At 44.6% G+C, this 23,029-nt stretch overlaps 1 protein-coding gene across 6 annotated transcripts; it reads right to left on the reverse strand.

Moving 5' to 3' along the window:
* Positions 1–85: 85 nt before the first annotated feature.
* LOC1272556 (uncharacterized) lies at positions 86–21,978 on the reverse strand. Of its 6 annotated transcripts, XM_061654421.1 has the most exons (9): positions 20,116–20,350; positions 19,886–20,034; positions 9,487–11,345; positions 2,580–3,022; positions 1,876–2,485; positions 1,367–1,477; positions 1,050–1,289; positions 875–983; positions 86–799 (listed from the first exon to the last, which is right to left on the reverse strand). In XM_061654421.1, exons 3-9 carry the CDS (start codon positions 10,987–10,989, stop codon positions 477–479), a joined length of 3,339 nt encoding a protein of 1,112 aa, XP_061510405.1. In that variant the 5' UTR covers positions 10,990–11,345; positions 19,886–20,034; positions 20,116–20,350; the 3' UTR covers positions 86–476. The 6 variants fall into 6 exon arrangements, with proteins under 6 accessions (XP_061510405.1, XP_061510408.1, XP_061510410.1 ...); XM_061654424.1 differs by lacking the exons at positions 19,886–20,034; positions 20,116–20,350 and adding an exon at positions 21,863–21,978; XM_061654426.1 differs by lacking the exons at positions 19,886–20,034; positions 20,116–20,350 and adding an exon at positions 21,755–21,847.
* Between the last annotated feature and the right edge of the window lie 1,051 nt (positions 21,979–23,029).

The following is a 23,029-nucleotide window of genomic DNA, read 5'->3' on the forward strand; positions in this document are numbered from 1 at the left end:
TCTAATTCTTATGTATGTTTAAATGTTATGAAATTAATAATTAATTTATGATATTATCAACTTAGTAGTATAATATTTTTCCGAATTTTAAATATAAATCTTTTACTCACTTTATTCGCTTCCTCTCAACATCCTATCGTGTACTTCGCGAAACCGTGTGCGTTTGATAGTTTTCTTTGCTTTTCGTCATATCTCGAAACATTCTATCCACAACCTGCGCTTATGTACATTCGATCCATTCACGCACTTCGATAGATATTTTACTCACTCCAGTCTGTTACCAGGTTGCGCCCTCAAACCATATTCCTAGTAGGAGAGATTGCTTTCGATAGTACTACATTAGCTATTCTTTCTCTATGGTACACATACTGCGCTGCCTTCGTTAAAATCAATAATGCGTATTGCGTTCTCTGCTTTCCTGCTTCACTTTTACAAATACAACACGAGCTATTTACACCGCACCAACCTGCATGTCGCTACGGTATCTCCTCCACGTACGTTGCCGGAAAGATGCCAATCTGGCCGCGAAGCGCTCCGAGCCACCAGCCGTCCTCCTGCTTGATGTGCACTTCGAGAATATCGCCCGGCTGCAGCTCCAGCTCGTCGTAAAGCTTTGGTGTGTAGTTAAATAAGGCTCGGCAGCGGCCCAATATGACCGGCTGGCCGGCAACAGCGTCCGGATGGTCAACGGACGCTGGGCTCGCCCCGTTCGCCAGTGCCGGATGGCAACCGTTTTCGAGCATCTGTTTCGGTGCCACCGAGCAACGATCTTCGTCTTCGTCTTGGGAGGAGAACTCATCTACAAGTGAGCGAGAGTGAGATTAAGTGTAACGGGTGTGCTACTATTGCTGCGTGGAATTTCTACAAAACTTACCAAAATCGGAGTCGGGTTGGTTGGAGACTCCATCGGCAACGCCTCGATCCCAGGCCGGACCGTGATGATGATCGTCCTGATGTACCGATTTGCCAGCCTTAGTTGTTGTCTAAAATTGTTCAAGAATGCATTAAGGACCTCTTCATATTTGTATACCAGTTCCAGCATTACTTACATATTGTCCTTCGTCCCCGTTGCATCCATTCCGTGCGTACTTGTGCACGATGTGTTTGATGAGCGTATCGTTTTTAATGTCCAAACATCCCTGATCAGAGCTGTCGTCGGAACTGAGAATTGTCGTTTGGCCGTTGGCTGTTACAGGCTCTTGCGTACCCTCTTGGTCGTCCTGTTCGTGCTTTAGCCATAACGGAACCTTCAGTACGCTTGTTTGCAGGCCGGTGCGATCTCGCGTGATCTACAATTGTGTGAAGAAAAGAAAGACATTAACATCTAGTGTACCTTCGAAATAAGTTTGAGAGCTACGCCTCTTACCTGTATGTGCTGTGCTAAGGGATGGCTCGAACGTGGCTTGTGATCGAGTTCGAGAAGAGCTGACTGTAGTTTATATCGCGCACCTTCTAGATATGTGAGCATCGATCGAATCTGTGCAAAACAAAGCAAAAAGAAAAGGTTAATCACACATAAACGTAGTTAGGGGCACATCCATTTATTACGTAACTCTCATGGGGATAACGAGTTCCTTCTAGCTTAAGAAGGAAGTAGGAATGAAGTTTGAAATCTGATTACGGAACACAAAACTAGAATAAATCTATAATTGATATAAAATATTGGTTTTGCAAAACCAACAAAACCGAGAAATAACATAATGGTTTGGGGGGAGCTCAACCGTCTGGTAATTAATAAAAGCATATCTCTTGCAGCGTTAAATTTTGACCCATTAGGGGAAAATGGAGTCAAAATTTCTCATTTTTGACGTTTCGTAATTACTGGATAATAGTCTCCTTCAAATCAAATTAAATCTCCTTCTTGAACACACTTACGTGATAGAGCTTGTCGGCAATGTTCTGATTGCTTTCACCGTTCTTGTCCAGCGTCTGGGAGAAACCCTTCAGCCCATTGCGCGAGCGTCGCTCCCGGTCCAAATCTTGCCGGATCAGCTGGAGCAGCTTCACCAGCGACTGTTTTCGTCGCTCCCGGTTCATGGCGAGGGTCGTGTGTTCACAGTAGAAGTCGGGCAGCAGCTGCTCACTCGGTCCTTCCGTCGCCCGCCGGATGTTCTTCAGCACGTCCAGATCCTTGGCCACGCTACACATGGCGACCTGCGGGCTGAGCCGGTCGATCGTTTTCGTCAGCAGCGGGCTCATCTCGGCCGACAGCTTGAGGTAATCGGTGACGTACGTCTTGAACTGGGCCAACCGTTGGCTTTCGAGCGTTTGCAGCATGGAGGAGCCGCGCAGCACAGACATCTCCCAGTCGACACGCGCCCTTTCTGCCCGGATGCAGAGCGTGTAATATTCTACATCCGCCTTCTTGACCGCCTCCTCGGCCTTCTTTCGCTTTCCCTCCAGCTTGCTGCTGTCTTTCTCTGACACTTTCACGTCCTTCTCGCTTGTCTTGTGGAGCAGTCCGATCGAGGGAGTTCGCTGAAGCCTGTTGGAAGAGTGGGAAAAAAGTTTACCGCGAATTTTAGGTTGATGAAATGTACATAAATCCCTTGATAAATAAGGCGCAAATCGCTACTCACTTCACATCGAGCATAGCGTCCTGCAGCTTCTCATTTTCGCGCGCCGCGCCGTGTGAGTTCTTCTTCGCCTTTATCTCAGCCGTCCGCCACTCCGCCAGTATGCGGGCCGATTTGTCCACGTTGGTTTCGATCGTTTTGCGCGCTTTGTGCTGATTTTCGATCACTGTCTTCAGCGGTTTGACCACCTCCTCCGCCAGCGAGTTGGAGAACTGCCGGTGCACTTCACTGCGCCCCTCCAGCTCGGTCGAAACGGAGCGCCAAGATTCGGCTATCGTGCCGGGCAGGTCGCGACACGCTTTGTTCAGCTTGTTGGCAATCTTGGACAGGGATTTGGCGTACAGCTGCTCGATCTCGGTGCGCTCGTGCAGGATTGCTACCAGATCCTTACCAAAGTCACCACCCTGCTTGACGAAGCGGCGCACTTCCTCGAAGCCATTTTGTCCCTGTAAGAAAATTATTTAAAAAAAAAGTTTAAATTAGTTATTTTAATATTATTTGTGTAATACAACAAACCCCAACAATAAACCAATATCTATTTTTCACTAATATCTAATGTCAACCAATATCTAATTCACTTGATTTGATTACTTTCTGTTGTTTAGTTTATTTTGTTTCGCCATTCTGTTACTGGGTTTCATATATTGATTTATTCATTACTTTGGTCTTTTTTAATTCATGCTTTTCTAAATATACTTTTTAAAGAGAAGTACCAGATTAGATGTTCTAAACTTGTTACCATATTTTATTATAAAATAAAAAGATGCATATTAAATGGCAAGAGCAAAAAAATCATCCACAATAGCTGTTGAAAAAACACCCCCGATACAATTAAGATCCATTCTAATGATAATTCCAACCATTTCAAGCGTTCATTTTAAGCCAATGCCCTCTTCATAGCAAGTTGTACAATTTGTCGCCATTTATTGTTATGCAACACATCCCTCCTCCCTCTCCAGACACCCTTCGCTCGCAGATACAGCGTGTAATATTTGCACCCGGTTTCCATTGCACCACTGGCTGTACGAAACGAGCAGCACTGTAGCATCAAACTGGTAACGCTGATGGCGGAGACCCAAAGAAGCACTACCAGCCGACAAATAATGTCACCGCCGGCAACCGGGTCGTCAATAGTGTGCACCGCAACTGAACTCGGTTCCGTTCAAATTAACCCCGGTTGTGCAGCTCCAAACAAGTCCCGTTTCAATCACTCCTAAATAACGCCGCGTTGACGGCAATTGGACAATGTTTTCCCATTAACGGATGCTTCCGGCTCGGTGGAAGAGTTGCACACTTCCACACAGCACCATAGTGCATCCTGGTGGCTCGAAATGACGTTTCGGAGGGTTCGTTTTTGCAGAGACTGTTGTTTACGGCCATTAATAAGTGGCATATTACCAGATTTGTTTGCAGCGTCCGTAGGGTGACAGTGGGTCCATTCAATCTAATCTTCTCTCTGGTGTTTGAAGGGTTGTAAATAAATACGTGAATGTAACCAGTCTGGTTTTTCCTTACCCATTAAGGATGGATATGTTTTTCCATCAAATCAGGAAATGATAAAGAAATGCCTGTGCGAAAGAAAGTAGTAACAGTTTGTTTTGACTGCGACTCTTCGTCGCTTCATCTTACACGCGTTAGCCGTCCGATAGTATCTATCCAGCAGCGCAGTGGATCGTCACCGATCGCTCGGTTTTCATTAGGCTCATTTCCTGCCACTGCAACACAGCAAACGCTAGTGGAATGCGCTGAAACACGTTTTCAAGCACATGTTTTACCGGGACTGATTTGTTGCGAGGGTCTGTTTCTTTTTGTTTGGAGTTGCTTTATCGACAATCAATAACAAGCTCACAAGATGACGGATTACAAATGCGTTGGGTATAGATTGAACCACTTCCCGGCGCCGTTTGCACGAATTACCTCCTGTGTACACTCGATACGAGAGACGCGCCGAACAGCGTCCGCAACGAACGTTTTAATTAGGAGAATACTTTCGCATCTCAGGTAAATTGAATTTGTAGCTGACGGTGGCGTAGAAAAGCGTAACACACAATACTTGATACGTTGGGTTTGCGTTTTTGGACTTCCTGTTTCCAAGTTGGGTGAGGTCTTTAAGAGACACTTTGTGTGCTGCATTACATTCCAAGCGCGTACGCCGATGCTCTGCGGTAGACATCGAACCCAATTGATCAGCGACCAAATACTAATAATAACAATTCCCTTCACGATCGAAACGCGCTAATGGGAAAATGTGTAGCCGGAGCATTGACGACTTGTGTAGCCGATCGAGCGTACTTCCTGTCTTGCAGGCGTGCCCCGGTGAAACTTCCTTCATCGTGGTGATAAAGGTTGAGAAACGATGTGATGAAAACCGTCACAAGCAGGGGTGGTTGTGAGGTAATTAAAGGCGATCGGTTCGTGATTGCAAGCGGAGATTAATGCCGCTTAAGGTGGACGTTTAGTTTATAACTAATTCCGATCTGTTGTAAAAATTAGTTCAATTTCTCTGTTTTCCACAATGTTGTTGGTGTTGTTGTTGTTATGTATAAAACATAGGTTACATTAGTTAAAAACTTTATATTAAAAAAAAAAAACGTAAAACTTGAAACTTTTACGGCCTAAACATGCTTTCGAGACTTAATTAATTACCACGCAGTCGGATAGTCAATCCTTGCTACGGGGGAACGGTCCATTCTAGGCTTGAACCCATGACGGGCATGTTATTGAGTCGTTCGAGTTCGCGACTGTACCCTATCAAGAGAAATGGCTTCAGCTATATTACTTGAAAAATGATTTATGTTAAGTAAATAAAAAAATATTTGAACTAGTGGTTAAACAATAAATTAACAAAAATAACGCCTGGCATCAGATAATTTAGCTAGAAAGAAATATATTGCAATATCAAACTTTATTTACGTGATAAGTGGTAGTAATATGGCTAAAAGCTGTTATATTGAATAAACAAATAAATAACAATAATGAATAAATTGAAGAATATTGTAATGATGAACCAACAGTCACACCAAGGAGTACAAAATCCATACAAGCTAAAATGTGTGTTCTTGTGTACACTTCAAGTTTTGCTTCAAATTATGAACACATATTTAATGCGCTGTATATGTTGATTTTCGTAGTACACTATTGTCGATGGTGTAGGGTAATGTCATTTTGATAATATTGGGATTTTGCATAAATGTAATATAAATTATGGAATAAAGCGTGGCGGTGGGCTACAAACCAAGCGATAACTTCAATAAGTCAATAAAAAATCATATTTTTCATAATCATAATTCTATGCCCCACAGCAATACACTAGTCTAGAAATTTAAAATAAATCACAATATGTAAAAACTCCGATAAAGGCAAATGATCAAATATATGTTATTGCCTCCGTAACATACTAACGATTAACTATCGCAAGAAAATCATAACTTAACCTGTGACGTTCCCGGTGGCCTGTTCCGCTCGGTAACAAATTATGCGCCCTCCTCTTACAATCAGATAGTAAGATACAACCGTGTAGTCCGTCCCACCAATTACAAGTCAAACAAACATGTGAATACAGCACACGGCAAATGCCAAGCCATGGGCATGGGTGGAAAGCCGCGCAGCTCCAAAGGTTGGTGATCTTTAAGCACAAATACGGCGGCACGTGCATCCAGTGCGTGTGTGAGACAAATAACAAATTGCCATCGTTAGACGGTAGCACGGGATAAACAAATTACTTCGACATTCGATCCGACGTGATACGTTTCGGTTTCGATTGTGGAGGGAAAAGGTTTCGTTTCATGACTCAATTTGGATTGGTTTGGGTCCGATTGGATTTCAGCTGAATTCTTAACCATTAAGACATTATCTACACAACGTATAATTATAGTTAATATTTTTCTAAGCCATCTATTATAGATGAATTTTGAACCGGACCAACCTGCTCCAAAGCAAATAGAGAAGATATTAGCGGCAAAACACAGCAAACAATTACAGTTATCTTATTTGTGAGGATAATATACAATATGAACGATCGTTTTCTTAAATATTACCGAAAGAAAGGGGTTAAGCAGTATAAACAATGATTTTTTTTTTTTTTGCTCACGATCGAGATGCTAAGCTTGGTATGGCAGTTGGTAAAAGAGAAAAAGGAGCTATTAACATAACGGTTCTGATTCGATTTGCTCAACATGCGTTCTGTTCTCTTAACATTGGAACTAAAAAAGAAGCTGTTAATTTTGTCAAGAACCGGTTGCATTGCAATTCAAACAATGCATTTTTATTTCGATTGTGCGATTTTGATGTTGTGCGGTTTTGATTAATTTAAACAATCGGTTAATTTTGCATTTACTATTTAAGTCATTCTTTTAAATTTTTAATTTTACAAACAAATACTAGCTTTGTGTACTTTGATTTAATAATTTAAGTATTTACTGCATTGTATAAACAAGCTGTGGTTGACATACTTTAAACATCACTGACTTTCCTTTCATGGGCAACAATCCACCAATTATTCATATAAAAATCGAGCACGATCGTATATTTACAAGTCAGCGAAAGCGATGACGTCAGAGATGCAGTTTTGTCGAACGGGGTGCAACAAACACACAACAGGTGTGAGGTGAGCTTGAAATGACAAATTATAGCAAGAAATATGCGTCCAATATACACCGAGAATAAAATTAAACCCATTCAGCGCGCGCGCGTACAAGGTTTTGAGGTTAGCAGTTTTAAATAGGACGAACGAATTTCACCGACCAAGAGCTACCACTATCCTCACGCACACCGAGTGACATTCGTGGTACTTCCCCCTCGTAAGGCCCTACAACGTCGCACTACAGTACCTTTTTTCCGGTGCGAATGATCGTTTAAGAGTGGAGCAAGGAAAAAAACAAATTCACACACAGTCTAACCAACCATGAAACCTGCTGCACCGTCGTTTTATGGCCTTGATCCGAGCTGTTTCGCTGTTCGCTTCCCCGTTCCCGTTTCAGGACGAATCCGCCAAATGTCGCGCCTCGATCGAAAGTTGCCGCGTGCGTGCGTGCCGGGACAACTTTCCTGAGCTGAGTGCCCGACCAGCAACCAACATTTATCTCGTCGCTCCAATCCCGTTCGTCCCGGCGAACGCGGAAAGAAGCAAACCGGTAAGCGCACCTTAAGCCGTATCGGATTCAAGGACGCCCCAGAGCGGGAGACGTTTTGCCGGTTTGCTGGTGTAAATAGGTACGAGAAAAAAAAACTTTCTTTTTTTTTTCTTCCCGGCTTGTAAACGTATTATGAAATCTCAGGAACAAGCATTGCGATAGGGTGCAATAAATAGCGCTTAATAAGCTCTTAATAACATCTACCTTACAATGTAAACTTAATGGAATGTAAACTGAAACAAGATGTTTGAGCCGATTCTTTATAAATCAACTGTTGCTTATTGCTGGTGGAGCTAAAATAATAATAAAATAAATAATAATCAATCAATATTTTTGTTTGTAGGTCTAATAACATGACATTTTAGTCCCATACGTCGATAAAAAAGGAATTATAAATATTTAAAGTTCATTCTTCCTCAGTTTGCTGGATGTATTGAAAAAATATATTTGAATTATTATTGTGGAAATGAAACATTTAATTGAACATAACAAAATAATTGAAAACATGACATAAAAAATTTAATTTGCAAGTGCAAACAGATCATATTCAAACAATTTGCAGATTTTTGTATGAAATGTCTATTGGACCAACTAACCTTCAGCAACTTATTACTATTAATCTAAATGGTATAAAATATTTTCAAAATAAGCTTAATTGAGCAACATATAAATCTCCTACAAAATTCGGACGAATATGACTCCCTTTCGAATCGGTCCCCCGTAGCAAAGATTGTCTATCCGCAACTCGCAACTTGATAAATTTAATAATCCTGTATAATTCCTGTATTTTCGAGTAGTATCACATACGAACAAAAATGTCTTATATCGGACAAACTAATGCTTTTTCATTCTACGACTTGTATTCCAGTTGAGCGATTTTTTTTTAACTTTTCAAATACCACAACAAACTTCTAAAACTATGTCAATCATTCAGGAAACTTAATCAAGTTATGCATACTATATAACAGAAATATAACAGAAACGAGTGCATATCATATTCCAAAAAGTCAACCGAACCAGTGACACACATTTTACTATCTATTGCGAATACATCCTCATGCTCAAAGGTCTTGCTTTCGCCGTAAACAGATCAGTCGATGTATGCTCAAGGAACGGGTTTTCTAACAAACACACATCATTAATTTATCATCCTATCGATTCATCTGCCCCTGCTGCCCGAACCGGTCGAACACGGTGGGGTGTTGGCTGTTGTGAAAACTGTTGCAAAATGGAATTTCAGTTTGAAACCGATCATCTTCGGTCGTTGATCAACAGTGGGTCGCTCTTCGGTAGGTTCACTAATTGATTTGATTTTACTGAGCAAAGAAGCGTGAACATTGGCAATTAAAGGGATCGCTACAGTGCGGATATGGGCAGGCTGCTGATGATAGGTGTTAATGTACATAATGCAGACGATCAATCATCATTATTCACATGGATGGAATATACGCTTTTGTGAACAAAACAAAACGCTGCAAAAATAATTCAATAAAGCGTATTGATTTCCCCATTGAAGTTGTAGGTCTTCGAAGCATGTTTTCTTACAAAGAAATTTGAATTCCATATACTTCCCAAAGTGTGCAAACTCGTTATCAATAAAATAAAGCATGATCACGGAATTAAGATTTTATCAGAATATCAAAATAATAGATAAAAATAATAAAAAAAAACCATTATCTGATAGCACCATTTTAGGCCGTCACGCGATTCCAAGAATTATGGTGCACCTGCGTAGCAACAATCTCAGTAACAACTGCATGCAAAGACACGAACATTACCTCCAGTATCTCTGCGTTGGCACTCTTCCGGTGCATCGTCCGTGCACCTTCCCGGTCCTCCGACGATAGCGTGCGATCCCGCTGCACGACACTCGATTCCGGTGTCGTCACCACCGTCCCCTCGACATCCTGCCGCGAATCTTGATCGCTCGCGGTGAGATCGCTGTTAGCGCGCTTCACCGCCTTACCGCCCGTACCGGACGACTCCACGCCGACCCGCTGCATAGCGGCATGCTTCTGCACCACCTCGCGTATGCGGCCCTGCTCCTCCCCGATCCAGCTCTTGAAGCCGCTCCACTTCTTTGTGATCTTTGCCTTCCGCCGGTCAAAGTCGATCAGGTGCTTGCCGGACACGCTTCGGTTCTTCATCAGCGTCAGCCGCCGCTCGGACGGATGTAGCTGCTTCCGATGCTCGCAGTACTCATCACTGTCCGGAAGCGGCGTGCCCAGCCCCACCGTCGACTGATTGATCTGGCGCGTCAGCTCGTCCAGCTCGTCCATCGATACCGCTAGCTGATTGGCACCGGGGCCAGCATCTGCCAAGCTTTGAAAGCTGGCCGACTTCAGATCGAACTCCTCCTCCTGCGTCGAGTTGCTGGAAGAGGCGGACGAATCGCGACGCCGACGCCCGGACGACGCCGGTGGCACATCGTACCGGGCATCGGCCGGGCTGGGCAGGTTTTGGTACAGGTGGCTGTCATCGCTCACCAGCGACAGACTGATCTCGTTCAGCACGTGATGGGAGCGCGTCAGATCGTACGACGAATCACCGTGCGGCTTCCGGATCCCGTCCGACCGGGTGCTACGCGGAAAGTCGTAAATACTCTCCACCGCCGGACTGTTCGGTACGGACAGTGGTGTTACGATGGCACCGTTGGCCGTGCTGGCCGATATATTCAACGATGGTGCCTTCGCAAGCGAAAGCCGCATCTCCGACCCGGCATGATGCAGATGCAGGTTGTGCGCCGACTTGGAACGACTCTTCTCCAGCATGTGGCCACCACCGCTGTGCCGCACGTTTTCGTCCTGAAAGCTGCGACAGTTGTTGTTGCTTTCCGGCAGAAAGGTAAACTTGATCTCGCCAAAGTTCGGCAGCGAGCTGTTCGCATCCACAAACACATCGTTCTCGCTATCTTCTGACGTGGACGGTGTCGCTACCGAGCGCACGCGCCCCCCGATCGTTGGCACACTGGGCAGCGGTAGCTGCTCCACCTCCGAGTCCGTATCGAAATCGAACTTCATCGTCTTGGAGATAAGCACCGGTGCGCCGATCTCGGGCCGGAAGTCATCCGACCGGTTGCCGCACATGTCGTAGCTATCGGACAGCGGTTCCGCCACGCCGCCCTTGCGGCCGGGCGTTTTGCGCAGGAACCGGGCACCGATCACGCCCGAGTAGCGCTTGCTCAGCTTGTCGAACAGATTGGACGACGACTTGCCGTGCTTGCTGCCGGCCAGGCTGCCAGCCGCAGCCACGTGCTGCACATCGTAGTTTCGTTTCATCATCTTCACAACCGATCTTCACAAACACACACGCATATAAAGGTGAAGGAAGCTCCTTTTCACTTCGCGCTTCCACTAGTAAACGGATTGGAGGCGGGGGTTCGTTTTCACAACGTCGTCATTTTCACTGCTTTTCCTATACGCTACTTGTTCGCTTATCACTACTGCTTGCTGCTCGTTTTCCACACCGCCGACACTACCGCTGCTCGAGCAGCTTTGCGGAGATACCACCAGCGATCGGTGCCGCTTTTCACATTTTCTGTCGCACTTTTTCTTCTTTCTTCTAGAGATTTTTCTTCCAACTTTAGGTACCGTTCACGTTGGCACGTTTTCTTCCTCGGTTTGTGGTGCGATAGTGGCTATCAATTAAAGAAATAATTTCACTTTTATTTATCCGTCTAGCACACTGTTTTTATTTTAGAAAACGTGGTCGGCCCGTAATCGCCCGGCAGCAGTCGGGCTCGATTGGAGGGTCGGATTACGATGGGTGCTAATAAAACGGCCGGAATCACACACGCAGAGAAGCAGACAAAAATCCTACAAAAACGCGCAAAATGGCATGTCTCACCGGTTGCTTCCAAATCCCAGCAACACGTTCGCAAATATATGCGCAACGCAGTAGAACTCAGCGATGCATCAACAATGAGTCCGACCTGTCCATTAGGAACAAAATCAACATACGAAACTCCGAGTGTGTGATAATGATTTTGGATGCACATGTTCGGCCACACGACACACGCAGGCACCAACAATCGTCGGAAAAAATGTAAAATTTGCGAATGATTTATCGTCAACTGCAAAATAGACAGCAACAACAGGCGAAGCACTGAGGCGTTGTAGTTCGACTGCGACTTTGAAAGATGGAAAGTATCTGATCCATGGATTAATTTAGCACATACATAGGCTGCGCAGTCGGGCCGAGGTACGATAATTTGCCTCACTGATAATGCTGACAGCCGGTAAGCTTTGGTGATGTTGACTTTTGCTCGCTTGCCGGGGAGATATAATAAAGGGGCCGGCTGTAAACCGTTGGCATAACCGAAAAAATATAACAAGATATAATCCATCGCTAGATGAAAGCGAAATTATAAACGATACCCACACCTTGTCTCATTTTCGCAACGGAAGTCTGTGAAAATGAAACACATTTCAAAGGGGAGGCACAGCAGTTAAAAGAGCAGTTGAAAAAGATTGATGAAACGAAAGTGAAATTGTTTGTGGCAGTAAGTTTGGCAATCTGAAGGTGGAGCACTATCTCGTACAATGATGTCTAGGCGGTACCGTGGATTTTACTGTGGCCAGCAGTTCCCAACAGTACAAACAAATAATTAGCTTTCAAGGTGTAAAGTGCTAAAGAATGATCAATTCTTGCAGATCTACTGCAACCCATCAAACACAATCAAAACAGCGCCAACCGCGCAAAAAAAACCATAACGTTAATCTTCTCACGATTATAATCCACGATCGCACTATTGCTTCACAGCCGCCAGAGAATTCGGCAACAGATCGCTATCCTATCGAGTGGAAAAATGGACACTGTAAAGCACCGACCACTACCAATTAGCCAGTACCGGACGGCGGCAATGTAGCGTACCGTAAAACTGTCACAAAATGCCACCCGCGTGACCTCCATCCGCAACAATCTGCCAATAGTTTCACACATTTGTGTCCCGTGTCGGTCGGCGGTCGGGCGCAATGCCACGGCGTCGAGAATAAAGCCGTGATGGACTATTTTGTTTCTGCGCACGCTCCAACCGGAGGGTCACTTGTGCGCAAGGGCGAGAGCACGTTACACACCATAACGCACACCAGGTTTTGGGGCGGTCTGGCTGCGGGTGGGACAGGTCTCACTCATCCGCCGGTCAAAGAGTCCCACGAAAATAGCAGCATGAAAATGGTACTGCTTGGAGGTTCCCGCCACACGAATAAAACTGTTATTTTTGGCTGCCAGTGCTGACACTCAATTTGGTTCGTCAAAAGAAACAACTAGAGAAAAAAACACTTGCCCCACCGTAAGAGTGAACGATGCTGGGTTTGTAGCGCCCTTTTCACAAGCCCCCTTTCATTTCCATCCAAACTGAACCACAATTCATATAGTCGAATCTGCCCCCACCGTTGCAGGTGAGGAATGTTTGAAATTCCATAATTATGGCCACTGGTGGTGTGCGCTCGCTAATGATCTTATCGTAACACGGGGTGGAATGTTCCTGTGGTTGCTGAGATGCTTAACGATCATCCAAGTAACCTCTTAGGTAATATCAGAAGACGCCTATACTCAGTCATTGGCACAGCACTCACTAGCTGAACGTTTCAAAAAGAACCAACTGTGCTCCGCTACGTTTGAAGGCACTCGACCCTGCTACTACAGCTAAACAGGCAACTCCACGTACGGGATAATGATGGATCACCGGTCAGTTAGCGTTCAGCTGGAGCTGATTCTGGAGCTGCTGTTGAAGTTGGTACTGTATCTGGCCCTGCTGAATGTAGTGGCGTATCAGGTTGAAGCACAACACACAGTACGTGAACACTTCAAACGCCACACAGAGCAAGATGTGGATGATTTCTAGCTGATAACCCATTGGTACGGTGGTTTAGGGGATGCGTTCCGGCAAGTACAGAATATCGGTTAACGAAGCTGAACGAATCGAGAACGCGACGTCGCACACACTCCACCACCAGTTGAATACTGGTGGAGCGTGTGTCTAATGTCTTCCCAAAATCAGAGTTTCCTCAGAGCGTTGGGTGATTCTAATGCGCCTGCTAAATCTGAATGTCAAATTACGCAGAGCGGGAGAGTCGTACGACCTCCCCGACGATGTACACTCTCAGAAATCGGGATAATACGTGAGGTTTGATGGGTTCGTCTCGCACTGGGGCATAGCGTGAGATCGTCGCTGACAACACTAGCAACCGAAGAATGCACCGCGTCTGACAGCAGGAGATCATCCGGCTTAAACGCGGAACACGGTCGTACAGCGATCTTCGTTCTCATGAAAACGAAGAATCGTGCTCCATTCGTGTTACCAAGTTTTTTTTTTGTTTATAGAAATCAGCTCTGCACGTTAGAACATAACGAATGATCGCTTTCTCCTCTACTTTAGCGCTAACGAAACGCATCAAAGCTAGTATTGCTAGGAACAAAACCTAGCATTGAGCAACAGAAAACGGAACCGGGGGTATTCAACAGCGATTTAAATCTTCAGATTTATGGTATGCATATCTCATCGGGAGAACCCGCCCGGTTCGGCTTCATTTACCTTCTGCCCTGCATTCGGTTCGCTGGCGCTCCTGTGAAAGTGCTATGGCGTGAATGTTCACGAGTTTTAAAGTGCGGGAAGAAGAGAGAGAAAAAACAAGAATACAGGTTTTATTCATTTTAGTCACAAAATATCACTATTCTAGCTTTCCTTTGCCCACCCCTTTAAAAAAGTGCTTCTACTTCAAAAGGTTGTGAGTTGGAGTGTGAGTAAAGTGGTTTTAGCGTGTTCATAGACCTGCTTGAAAGAGTTTTTCCATTTTTCCAATTTAGTCCAGTGACTGCCTGGTACCGTTCCGTAAGATGCGAGTCATCGAAAAAATTAAAAATACGACATGGAGAATGTTTTTCCATAACGGCACCACCGATGTGTGTCGTAGCATGATTCAAGTGATGATGGATGTACACGACGACAAATCCAATTGAATCATCGTTGAAACACTCAACATTACGCTCTTATCTGGTTGATGGTGCTCAAGTCACATTCGTACGATGTTTGGCGTTCTTTTCCCTTTTTTGGTGCGAATAACATCGATCAATGTTTATTTCTCTACGCGTCATCATGATTATGATGATGATCCGTTTTTACTCCGTCCCCGATCGTTTGGAAGACACGAAATCAGATCATCAGTTTACAAAAGCGCTCACAATCGCTTAGAGTTCACCAAATGTTTCGAGGTTGCGTAAATATGTCTAAACCAACCATCCATCTTAATGTTCGGCAACAAAAAAGCGAACCTGCTTTTAAGTTAACGCTATACATTAGTTATCCCCCACGTGTCTAGCCGCATGATTAATTCTTCAGCATTCGTAACTGGTGGCGCATCATCAGACTCAGCGGGCGTATCAGAAATTCCGTCCAAATTCCATTCTTCCATTGAATGATTGGGTTGGGTTTGTTTCCGTTGACATGATGCACCTGTGTTTGGTGTGGCCTCGCATCGATGAGATTGAGCCGCATTCGTAGGGTAGCTCATGCTGCCAAAGATAGGGTGTATTGATCCGTGATCTTAATTTGAATCACTTGCGTTAGTAACGTTTCGTGACGGTGATATGGAGCGTCGCAAATTTGTTTCGTGTAAAAGTTCAATGTTATACAAGGATAGTTATAACACACACACATGGAATGGCAATGAGATAGTTTTGAGGTTTTTTTACTGCAAAGATTCTGCATATGTTCTTGTATCTTTCAGATTAAATTCTTCCCAATGAAAACTAAGTATTCGACTAACTGAAAATTAAGTTAAGTTGCTTAACCAGTATTTTCTTCAAGAATTACCAAAATCTAATGCAAACAGACCATCATTCACACATTCAGTACATTGAAGGTTTCGGAGCTCAGAAATTAATGAACTGCCTCAGACTGCCTGGTAGCGGAATGTGAAATTGAAAACCCAACCCCACCACTCGTGGCCGCAATTCGTTCGGTTATTATTAAACAATCATGTTGACGCATTACGGTGCTCATAATAAACGAATGAAAGCAAAGCACGGTCGGTGATGAGATGCCAGCGGTTCAATTACACTCTACGACGCATCCCTACCCCCTAACACCCAACTAATGATGCAATGTCTAAGCATTGGTCGATCCCTGATTTTCAGCTGTGCTTTCCCAACGCTCATCCCGGAGCTGGATGGGAACGGTTCCCGAACGATTTCCCTGTGTGTGGGAACGCAACACGATCGGCAAAAGTACGAATGCTACAGTGCGGTATGAAAACACACGCATAACCGACGGCTTTAGGGATGGATTCGCGCAGATACGCTCAAAAACATCTGGTCGGGTGGTAAAAATTAAATAGTTTTTCTTTTTTCTTTGTCGTTCTAGCACTGATTTTTTTTGCTGCTTGGTTGTTTGGGACGATTTTCCGAGTTCCGGGAGCTGCTGCCCAGAAATGCGTCATTCGTGTACCATACAGCATATATAATGTACTGTAAGTAATTTCTCTACGAACAGTAGGTTGATTTGGTACAATTCAAAAACAAAAAGTAAGTGTTTTTTTCTTTTTTTCGTTTATGGGCAGTTCGTAGGGGGTGCAATTGGAAACACTTTGCTGAGTGATGCTTTCGTTTGCCGTTAGCGGCTGCGCTTCATCGCTTCCTCTGGCTAATGTTCTATTGATTCTGCTTCTTCGAAAAAGTGTGCTAAATCCACTTTCATTCAGCTTCATAACAAATGCATTACACCACAAAGCAATGAGTTTCATGCAGTTACTCTACATAATTGCAAATTAGTTTGAAAGCTTGCGGACGGGGAGAAGAGGATTTGCGTACGGGCGGATACACCTAAAAATAGCTGCAAATGAAATCATACTCATACCAAACCTCTGTCAAAGAAGGTCACGGGTATTATTAAATGCTATTTTCACTATTTACTACAGCATCAACAGGTACATTAACAGGCTGAAACGCTTGGGACTGATGCTAAACTGCATTTAATGCTAGGCTTCGGTAACTCCGCAAACCCCGTCACACCGACCATTGTGCCAAAACCCATCAGACTTTAAATCTTCGAAAGATCGATCGGGTTCCAACATCAAAAACACACACAACCTTGGCACCCAAAAATCCAACCTCCACGGAGCAGGTGAGAGTTTGGCCTCGAAACGGTTCGAATTAATGGGCGGCAGGGGCTTTGGAAAAATAAACCTCCCACTTGGATGCCCCAAAGTTTGCCAACGAATCCACACAGACAACAGTGAAACAAAGCTCTCATCAAAGGTAAATTTAGTTAAGTACAGTGTAAAAAAGTGTGTATGGAAGCTTGATCGCGTTTCTATTTGGCCCGGGCCGGATAAAGGCCCGATGAAAGGGAGATGATTAATAATTCAAACATGTTCGATCGGAGTGATGAGATTTTCTTTTTTTTTCTCTATTTAATACTATTGATTTTGCGAGAGAAACTGAAAAAGCGACGAATCATCCTGCACAACATATACCCATCTCCCGGGATGTGGCGTCTAGCCGTAGGCCCGCTTTGTGTGCACCTACGCGCATTTATAAGCCCCAAATAATAAGATGAGCCGAAAAGGGAACCATAATAGAGAGTTTACAGCGAAAAAGCATCAAGCGACGAGGGCTGAGCATTAGATAGACGAGCGCTGCCGTTCCTTGTGAAGCGTTCGGATTTCCGATGCGATAATGATGGGCCGCCGCAAAGGACTGGCAACGGGGGCAGCAGTAATTAGTTGGCCGGTTAAGCGTTTCTCGATTTCCCGCCGGAGGAGATTTCTTCTTTTACCGCGTTCGGGAGTGGTGTCGTGCAAGAATCCCATCGCGGGCAACCTCTGAACGCTTTTGGGTGGTGTGGAATGGTGGCAAAGAACTACACACAGCAACCCGCTTTTCGAGGTTCGAGGCCATTGTAATGATCAATATCCGGGAAGCTTGAAATGAAAAATGCAATCACGTCAAGCCTGATTGGGAGTGAAATGAATTCTCGGCGTTTCGAAGTCACCGTGGATTAACTAAGAGGTGTTTTTCGTAACGTTTGTTATGTTTCCATTTTGGCAGGGGCTTTCCAAAAGAATTGTTAAATGAAAACCTGGAAATTTGGACAAAGTAGCAGTCGGGCACAACTTAAGGGCAAGATTATGCTTCCTGGAGCCCAATGAAATTTGAACCATTTGCATCTTCTTCTGGATAACTGGAATTAAAAAAAAAAAACATCTCGAAGATCACCCTTAAATGTACTCTCCAAGAAATAAGTTAGATTCCACATACTCATTTTTCATTCTACACATCTCACATAAAAGACACTCTATTGGTGAGTCCCATCAAACTTTTCTACCATCCAATATCGATGTCTCGGTCATCAGGTACAATCGTTTCGGCAATTAGCTATAACATGAATTTAGCCTCCCTGCAATGAATCTAATGCATGAGGACAAATCGGTTCTTACAAAAAAACAACAACTGCTACGGTGTATCGCGAAATCGTTTTGGCATAGCTAATTCCATTTTTTCCTTCATTTTCATCGCTAACCCCTGAGGTAATCGAAACCAATTTAACGAAAGTTTGAGCATAGAATAGAGCTTGGCAGGAGGAAAAAAGAAAAGGGAGGAACCGCAGAGGGGAAAACAACCCACATACACACACACACATACACATACTAGACATTAACGACTTTTTCCTTGTCTCACTCACCCCCCCCCCCATTTCGCCTATTTTCATTAAGCTCCTGCAATCCAATCGAATTCGCGACCGTAACTGATGAGGCTTTTCATCGTCCATCCCCCGTTCAGCTTTCGGCGAACGCTTGGTCTGACATCTAATTTACAGACAACTGGAGGACGTCGTGCCCCGGTAGTTTTGAGCATCGAATGTCATAGAATAGGGCCGGTTTAACGGCTGATCCACGGCTCCGGTCGCATGGTTTACCTTGGAGGCGCACGTTACACGAGAAAGCTGATTAGCGAGAAAAGGAACTGGCCACTAATCCTTCTACCGGGTTACGTTCGATTAGACACCGGGCGGAAGACTGTCCACTGTCGGAGCTACTAATAAGAATAAACTGCAAATTCTTAGGGTCCTGTGCAAAACAATGGAAACCGGAAATGACCATCTGAAGAGTTTTACTATAGGCACTAATATGACAGTTAATTTCTCATTTGCTACCGCAGCGCTAAACGTATGCCGGAAAGTCATTGCTTGTACAGTAACTGCTACAAAGTGTCAACCCCAAAAGATACTTGTTTGCCAGCTAAAGAGACATAAAAGATAACACCACTTCAAGGGTACTGGTAGGGAGATAAAACGTCTGCCTCCTGCCTTTGTATGTTTCTACCGAAGTGAAGTATACAGATACACGTAAACTTTAGACACGGACTGGTGTTTCGAGAAGGTTAAAATTAGCACTGGACATGTCCTTCGCTCTAACACCTACTAGCAAACGATGTTAACTAGCGCACGTTATGTACATCGCCAAAGCGAATGTTTAAAAGTGTTATTTATTACACACCCATGCCGTGTAACATTAACGGTTGCGTTATCTTTTGGCGACTTAAGGTTCTAGGTCTTGTTCTTGAAAGCTGTAACCAAAGCGTGAAACATTTCAACCATTCCATCCGATTGTTTTGAATAGAGTCTCGTTCCAGTCCTAACGTCATATGTACGTGCTCAGACGAAAAAAGACTACATTGTATTTGGTGTGTACGCATTTATGTAACACACGCACATACATACATGCTCTTTAACATCACAAGATCGAAACGTGGACAGCATTGTTGGGATAATCTTGCTCCAGAGGAACTTTGCGAAAGTGACACCGAATGTGGTACGATTAAGCAACATACAAAAAAAAAAACACATCAACGTTAGACTTCAGCCAAAAAAAAAAACACCGAAACCTGTTCATAGATGATCTCCGGTCTGGATCGTTTCGTTTGCTATGCGAAGTAAAATAGAAAAAAAACGACTCCCATCCACGACACCGTTTCGCTAATGAAGAGTGTGCCGCGGCAGTATGCCGATTGCACACTCAAAACAGTTTGATGATATTTGATAAAGCGAAACAGTCTGCGTGACGCAAACCGGCACTCCATTTTCTTCCGACCAGCTCCAACCAGGCCCACGAGACACGGGATGACGGGGATGCGCCAAAATCACTTTGCCGGACAGCGAAATTAAAATCTTTTACACACCAATTCTCACACTACGGCAGTTTGCATTCCACTAGCACACAAGATAAAACAAACAACCACCACAATATACGCTATCACTGATAAAGGTGTTTCTTTCTTCTTCTTCTTTTTTTGCTATTCCTACAGCTGCCTTGCTGCGTCAGTTTGCACTATGATAAGAGACGATAATTAAGATGACTCCTTTTGCGAAGGATTTAATTTCTAACACAATCACACAAACACAAGCGTACACTACACACGCAACAACCGCAAGACAGGCGCGAGAGCGCACGCGGACACACTTGGTACGATTCTAGTCGACACGGTAGGCGAGCGGTGAATGATGCCAAGATGAACCACTGAGCCGAGCACCTAGTGGCCCGGAGCGTGTTAGCCGAAAGCCGAAAACGTACGAATGGCGCCACGCTGCGCATCCTGCGCGTACTGCGAACGGGGCCGGGTAGAACGAAACGATCGCACAGCAGATCCGTGAGGTGGTCAAAAATGGTTCCAGCAGTTCTGGATTTGTTTTAAAAAGTATGTGCTTTGCAACAATTAGGAATCCTCTATATTACAAAACACAAGTAGAAAAGTTCACAATAATATCTCTAAATGTTCTTAAAACATCTTTTTTACTTTACAATTGTCATTACATACATTGTTGATACATGTCCCTAAAATATTCAAAATTAAAAGACTTCCTTGAAATTATGAGCTTAATAAATTAATAAGCTAACTATTTGAATATTTAATCAGAGCAGACTTACTGCTAAAAATCCTCAATGTTCTTTTCTCCCATAGTCCAGTAGACGAAAGAGAACAAAACCGGGAAACCGGTATAAGAGCATTCCCGTACGCACAATGTGCGTAGGGTTGGAAAAACACGTCGGAAAACCGTACGCTCCGCAGAACTGCAAACGAGTCCCACATAAACATAAACACACACACCCACTTGGTCAGTTGCGATTGCATAAGCAAACGCGGCAACTTTTAATCCAATTTCGGTTCTGCTCGTGCTGCGCGCGCCAACACTGAATGACGACCGTCACCCAGTTTGCGAACGTGCTTTGCGACCGCTCTCGTTGGACACTACCAGTGAAAGGGTTATGTTGCTGTTGTTTTTTTGTTTGGTTTTTACTTTGGGTTTCTGTTTACGTTTTGTGAAATTTTGCCCCGTTCCCGTGTGGTGCTGTTTCTTGATCTAGCGAAAGAGAACCCCACTTCCCGTGAACACATTCCCACTTTATAAGGCCTAACGATACGAACCGATGTATTCTAGGAGGTCTGAAGCATTATTTTTTCTCCAAACAACCTCACAACGCTTCCGCAACAGGTTAAAAAGCGCTCCAATCAGCAATGACCAAGAATGTCGGTATCAAAGGCATGCGTCCTCTTGGCTGTTTTTACCTCCCATCCCTTGGGTTCTATGTTTTGATTCTTCACGAGCGCTAACATAAGCAACTGAACAGCTGGCGCATTCCGTTGCTTACCAACCCCGGTGGAAGCCACCCGGACTTCCGTACAGTTAGCAGAATTTCACAAGCTTATGCTTAGAGCTATGGTCTGGCCTGGTTCTGCGGTACCCGGTGCAGTCAACTGGTAGTGCAATGAATGTGGGTTAGCATCTTGGTATCAAACCCACGGGCCGTGCCTCAAGATATCGCCCTCGGTAATCACCGGTGAGGTGTATCGCTCACTGACACACTTCTCGGCCGGAAGATGACAGTTATAGCATGTCTCCGAAGGTAGCTAAACGCTGCTGTCGATCACGTGAGCGTTAATGAGTAACTGTTTTCGATTAGGTCCAGAATGGTGGTCCATAATACCCTCGGTAGGGCAATGAATAAGATTTATTTTATCTAGATTAGATATGTCACTCAAACTTCACACCACTAAAGCCTAGTTGATTACGATGGTAGTTATCCAGGTGTCTAACACGCTGCCACACAAGCACACACGAAAGATATAATTCTCGCACTTCTGCTCAGAACAGCAAACCTGATAGTACTACATGACACGACACACGAGTTTGACAATGAATTAGTATCCACACCGACCGAACCGCGAACCGGCGGTTGACATTCGACGAGACACACCGAACACGGCTACCGTTACAATGGACGATGGCTACGAACAATTCGACACGACAACACCGACAACTGGGCCAGCTGCCCTCCGAATCTGAACTAACTGCGCACCCGCGAAACTCGCAACGTACCGTGGCCGGTGCGACTCGCTCCGTTTTGGGCAGCTCCATGTACACCTTCATCGCACAGAGGCGGCCGCTCTTTTTCGGCTATCTCACAACGTGGGGTGTGGAGCGGCTTGGTTTTTCTCTTTTTCTGATACATTTTTTTGGATATCTACCCTCGCGTAGAGGGGTGGCTGCTATCGAGTGCATTATGGGGAGATACCGACCCAACACCGACCATGGGGGTGTCCAACATTCGGCAGGCGATGGGTAGATCAGGTGCTCTCTCTCTCTGTCTCTCTCTATGTATCTCAGTATCTCTTTTTTTTCTCTCTCTCTCGCATCCCTCAATCTCTATTGTCGAAATCTTCTGACACGATGGGTTAAAAACGAGATCGATGGTGGACCGCTCCGAGTTGCGTTGTGCGGTTGGGTGGTTGATTGTGATTTAATTAAAAATCTTTCCCCAATACGTCGGGTTGCACGTGAGAAACCACAAACAAAGTGCTACGGCAAAAAGCGAATCGACCGATCAAACTGGAGCAGATCCGGAACGGCAATCGAACTTCGAACCGTTCGGACACCGCGCTTGAAATCAGTCGGAATGAGTAATCGGAGACTTCGGTGGCGGTGTAACGTATGATCATCTCACCGAGAGGGGAGCAAGCGGCAAAGGGAAATGAGATCAATGGATCGAGCTTTTTGATCACGTGCTCGTTCACGGTTCTTGAGTCCCGTAAGGCACTGCGCGATATGTGGAGGATACCTCGATGGTGTTTTCCTCTCTCGCTGCATTATTTATCGCTGTTTGCTTTTCTCCCGCGCTCGTTTGCTTGAGCAACCTGTGCCTCGCCGAAAATGGGTTGAATGTTTAACAAGCCTTGGTGTTTTTTTAGCTGCACCTGCCTCCAAAGTATTCGGTAAGTTTTATTGGAGCAATTGCAATTGCGTGGTGAGTTGATTTTTGCACCAAC

Source organism: Anopheles gambiae, chromosome 3 (genome assembly GCF_943734735.2).
Source record: "Anopheles gambiae chromosome 3, idAnoGambNW_F1_1, whole genome shotgun sequence".
NCBI lineage: Eukaryota > Metazoa > Arthropoda > Insecta > Diptera > Culicidae > Anopheles > Anopheles gambiae.

Bases quoted from the DNA above. Each gene is read 5' to 3' on its own strand.
- LOC1272556 (XM_061654424.1), bottom strand. From the start codon at position 10,989: ATGATGAAACGAAACTACGATGTGCAGCACGTGGCTGCGGCTGGCAGC. The intron at 2,486-2,579 runs GTGAGTAGCGAT...CTCTTCCAACAG, and splicing joins GACGCTATGCTCGATGTGAA to GCTTCAGCGAACTCCCTCGA. The intron at 984-1,049 runs GTAAGTAATGCT...GAACAATTTTAG, and splicing joins ACGGGGACGAAGGACAATAT to ACAACAACTAAGGCTGGCAA.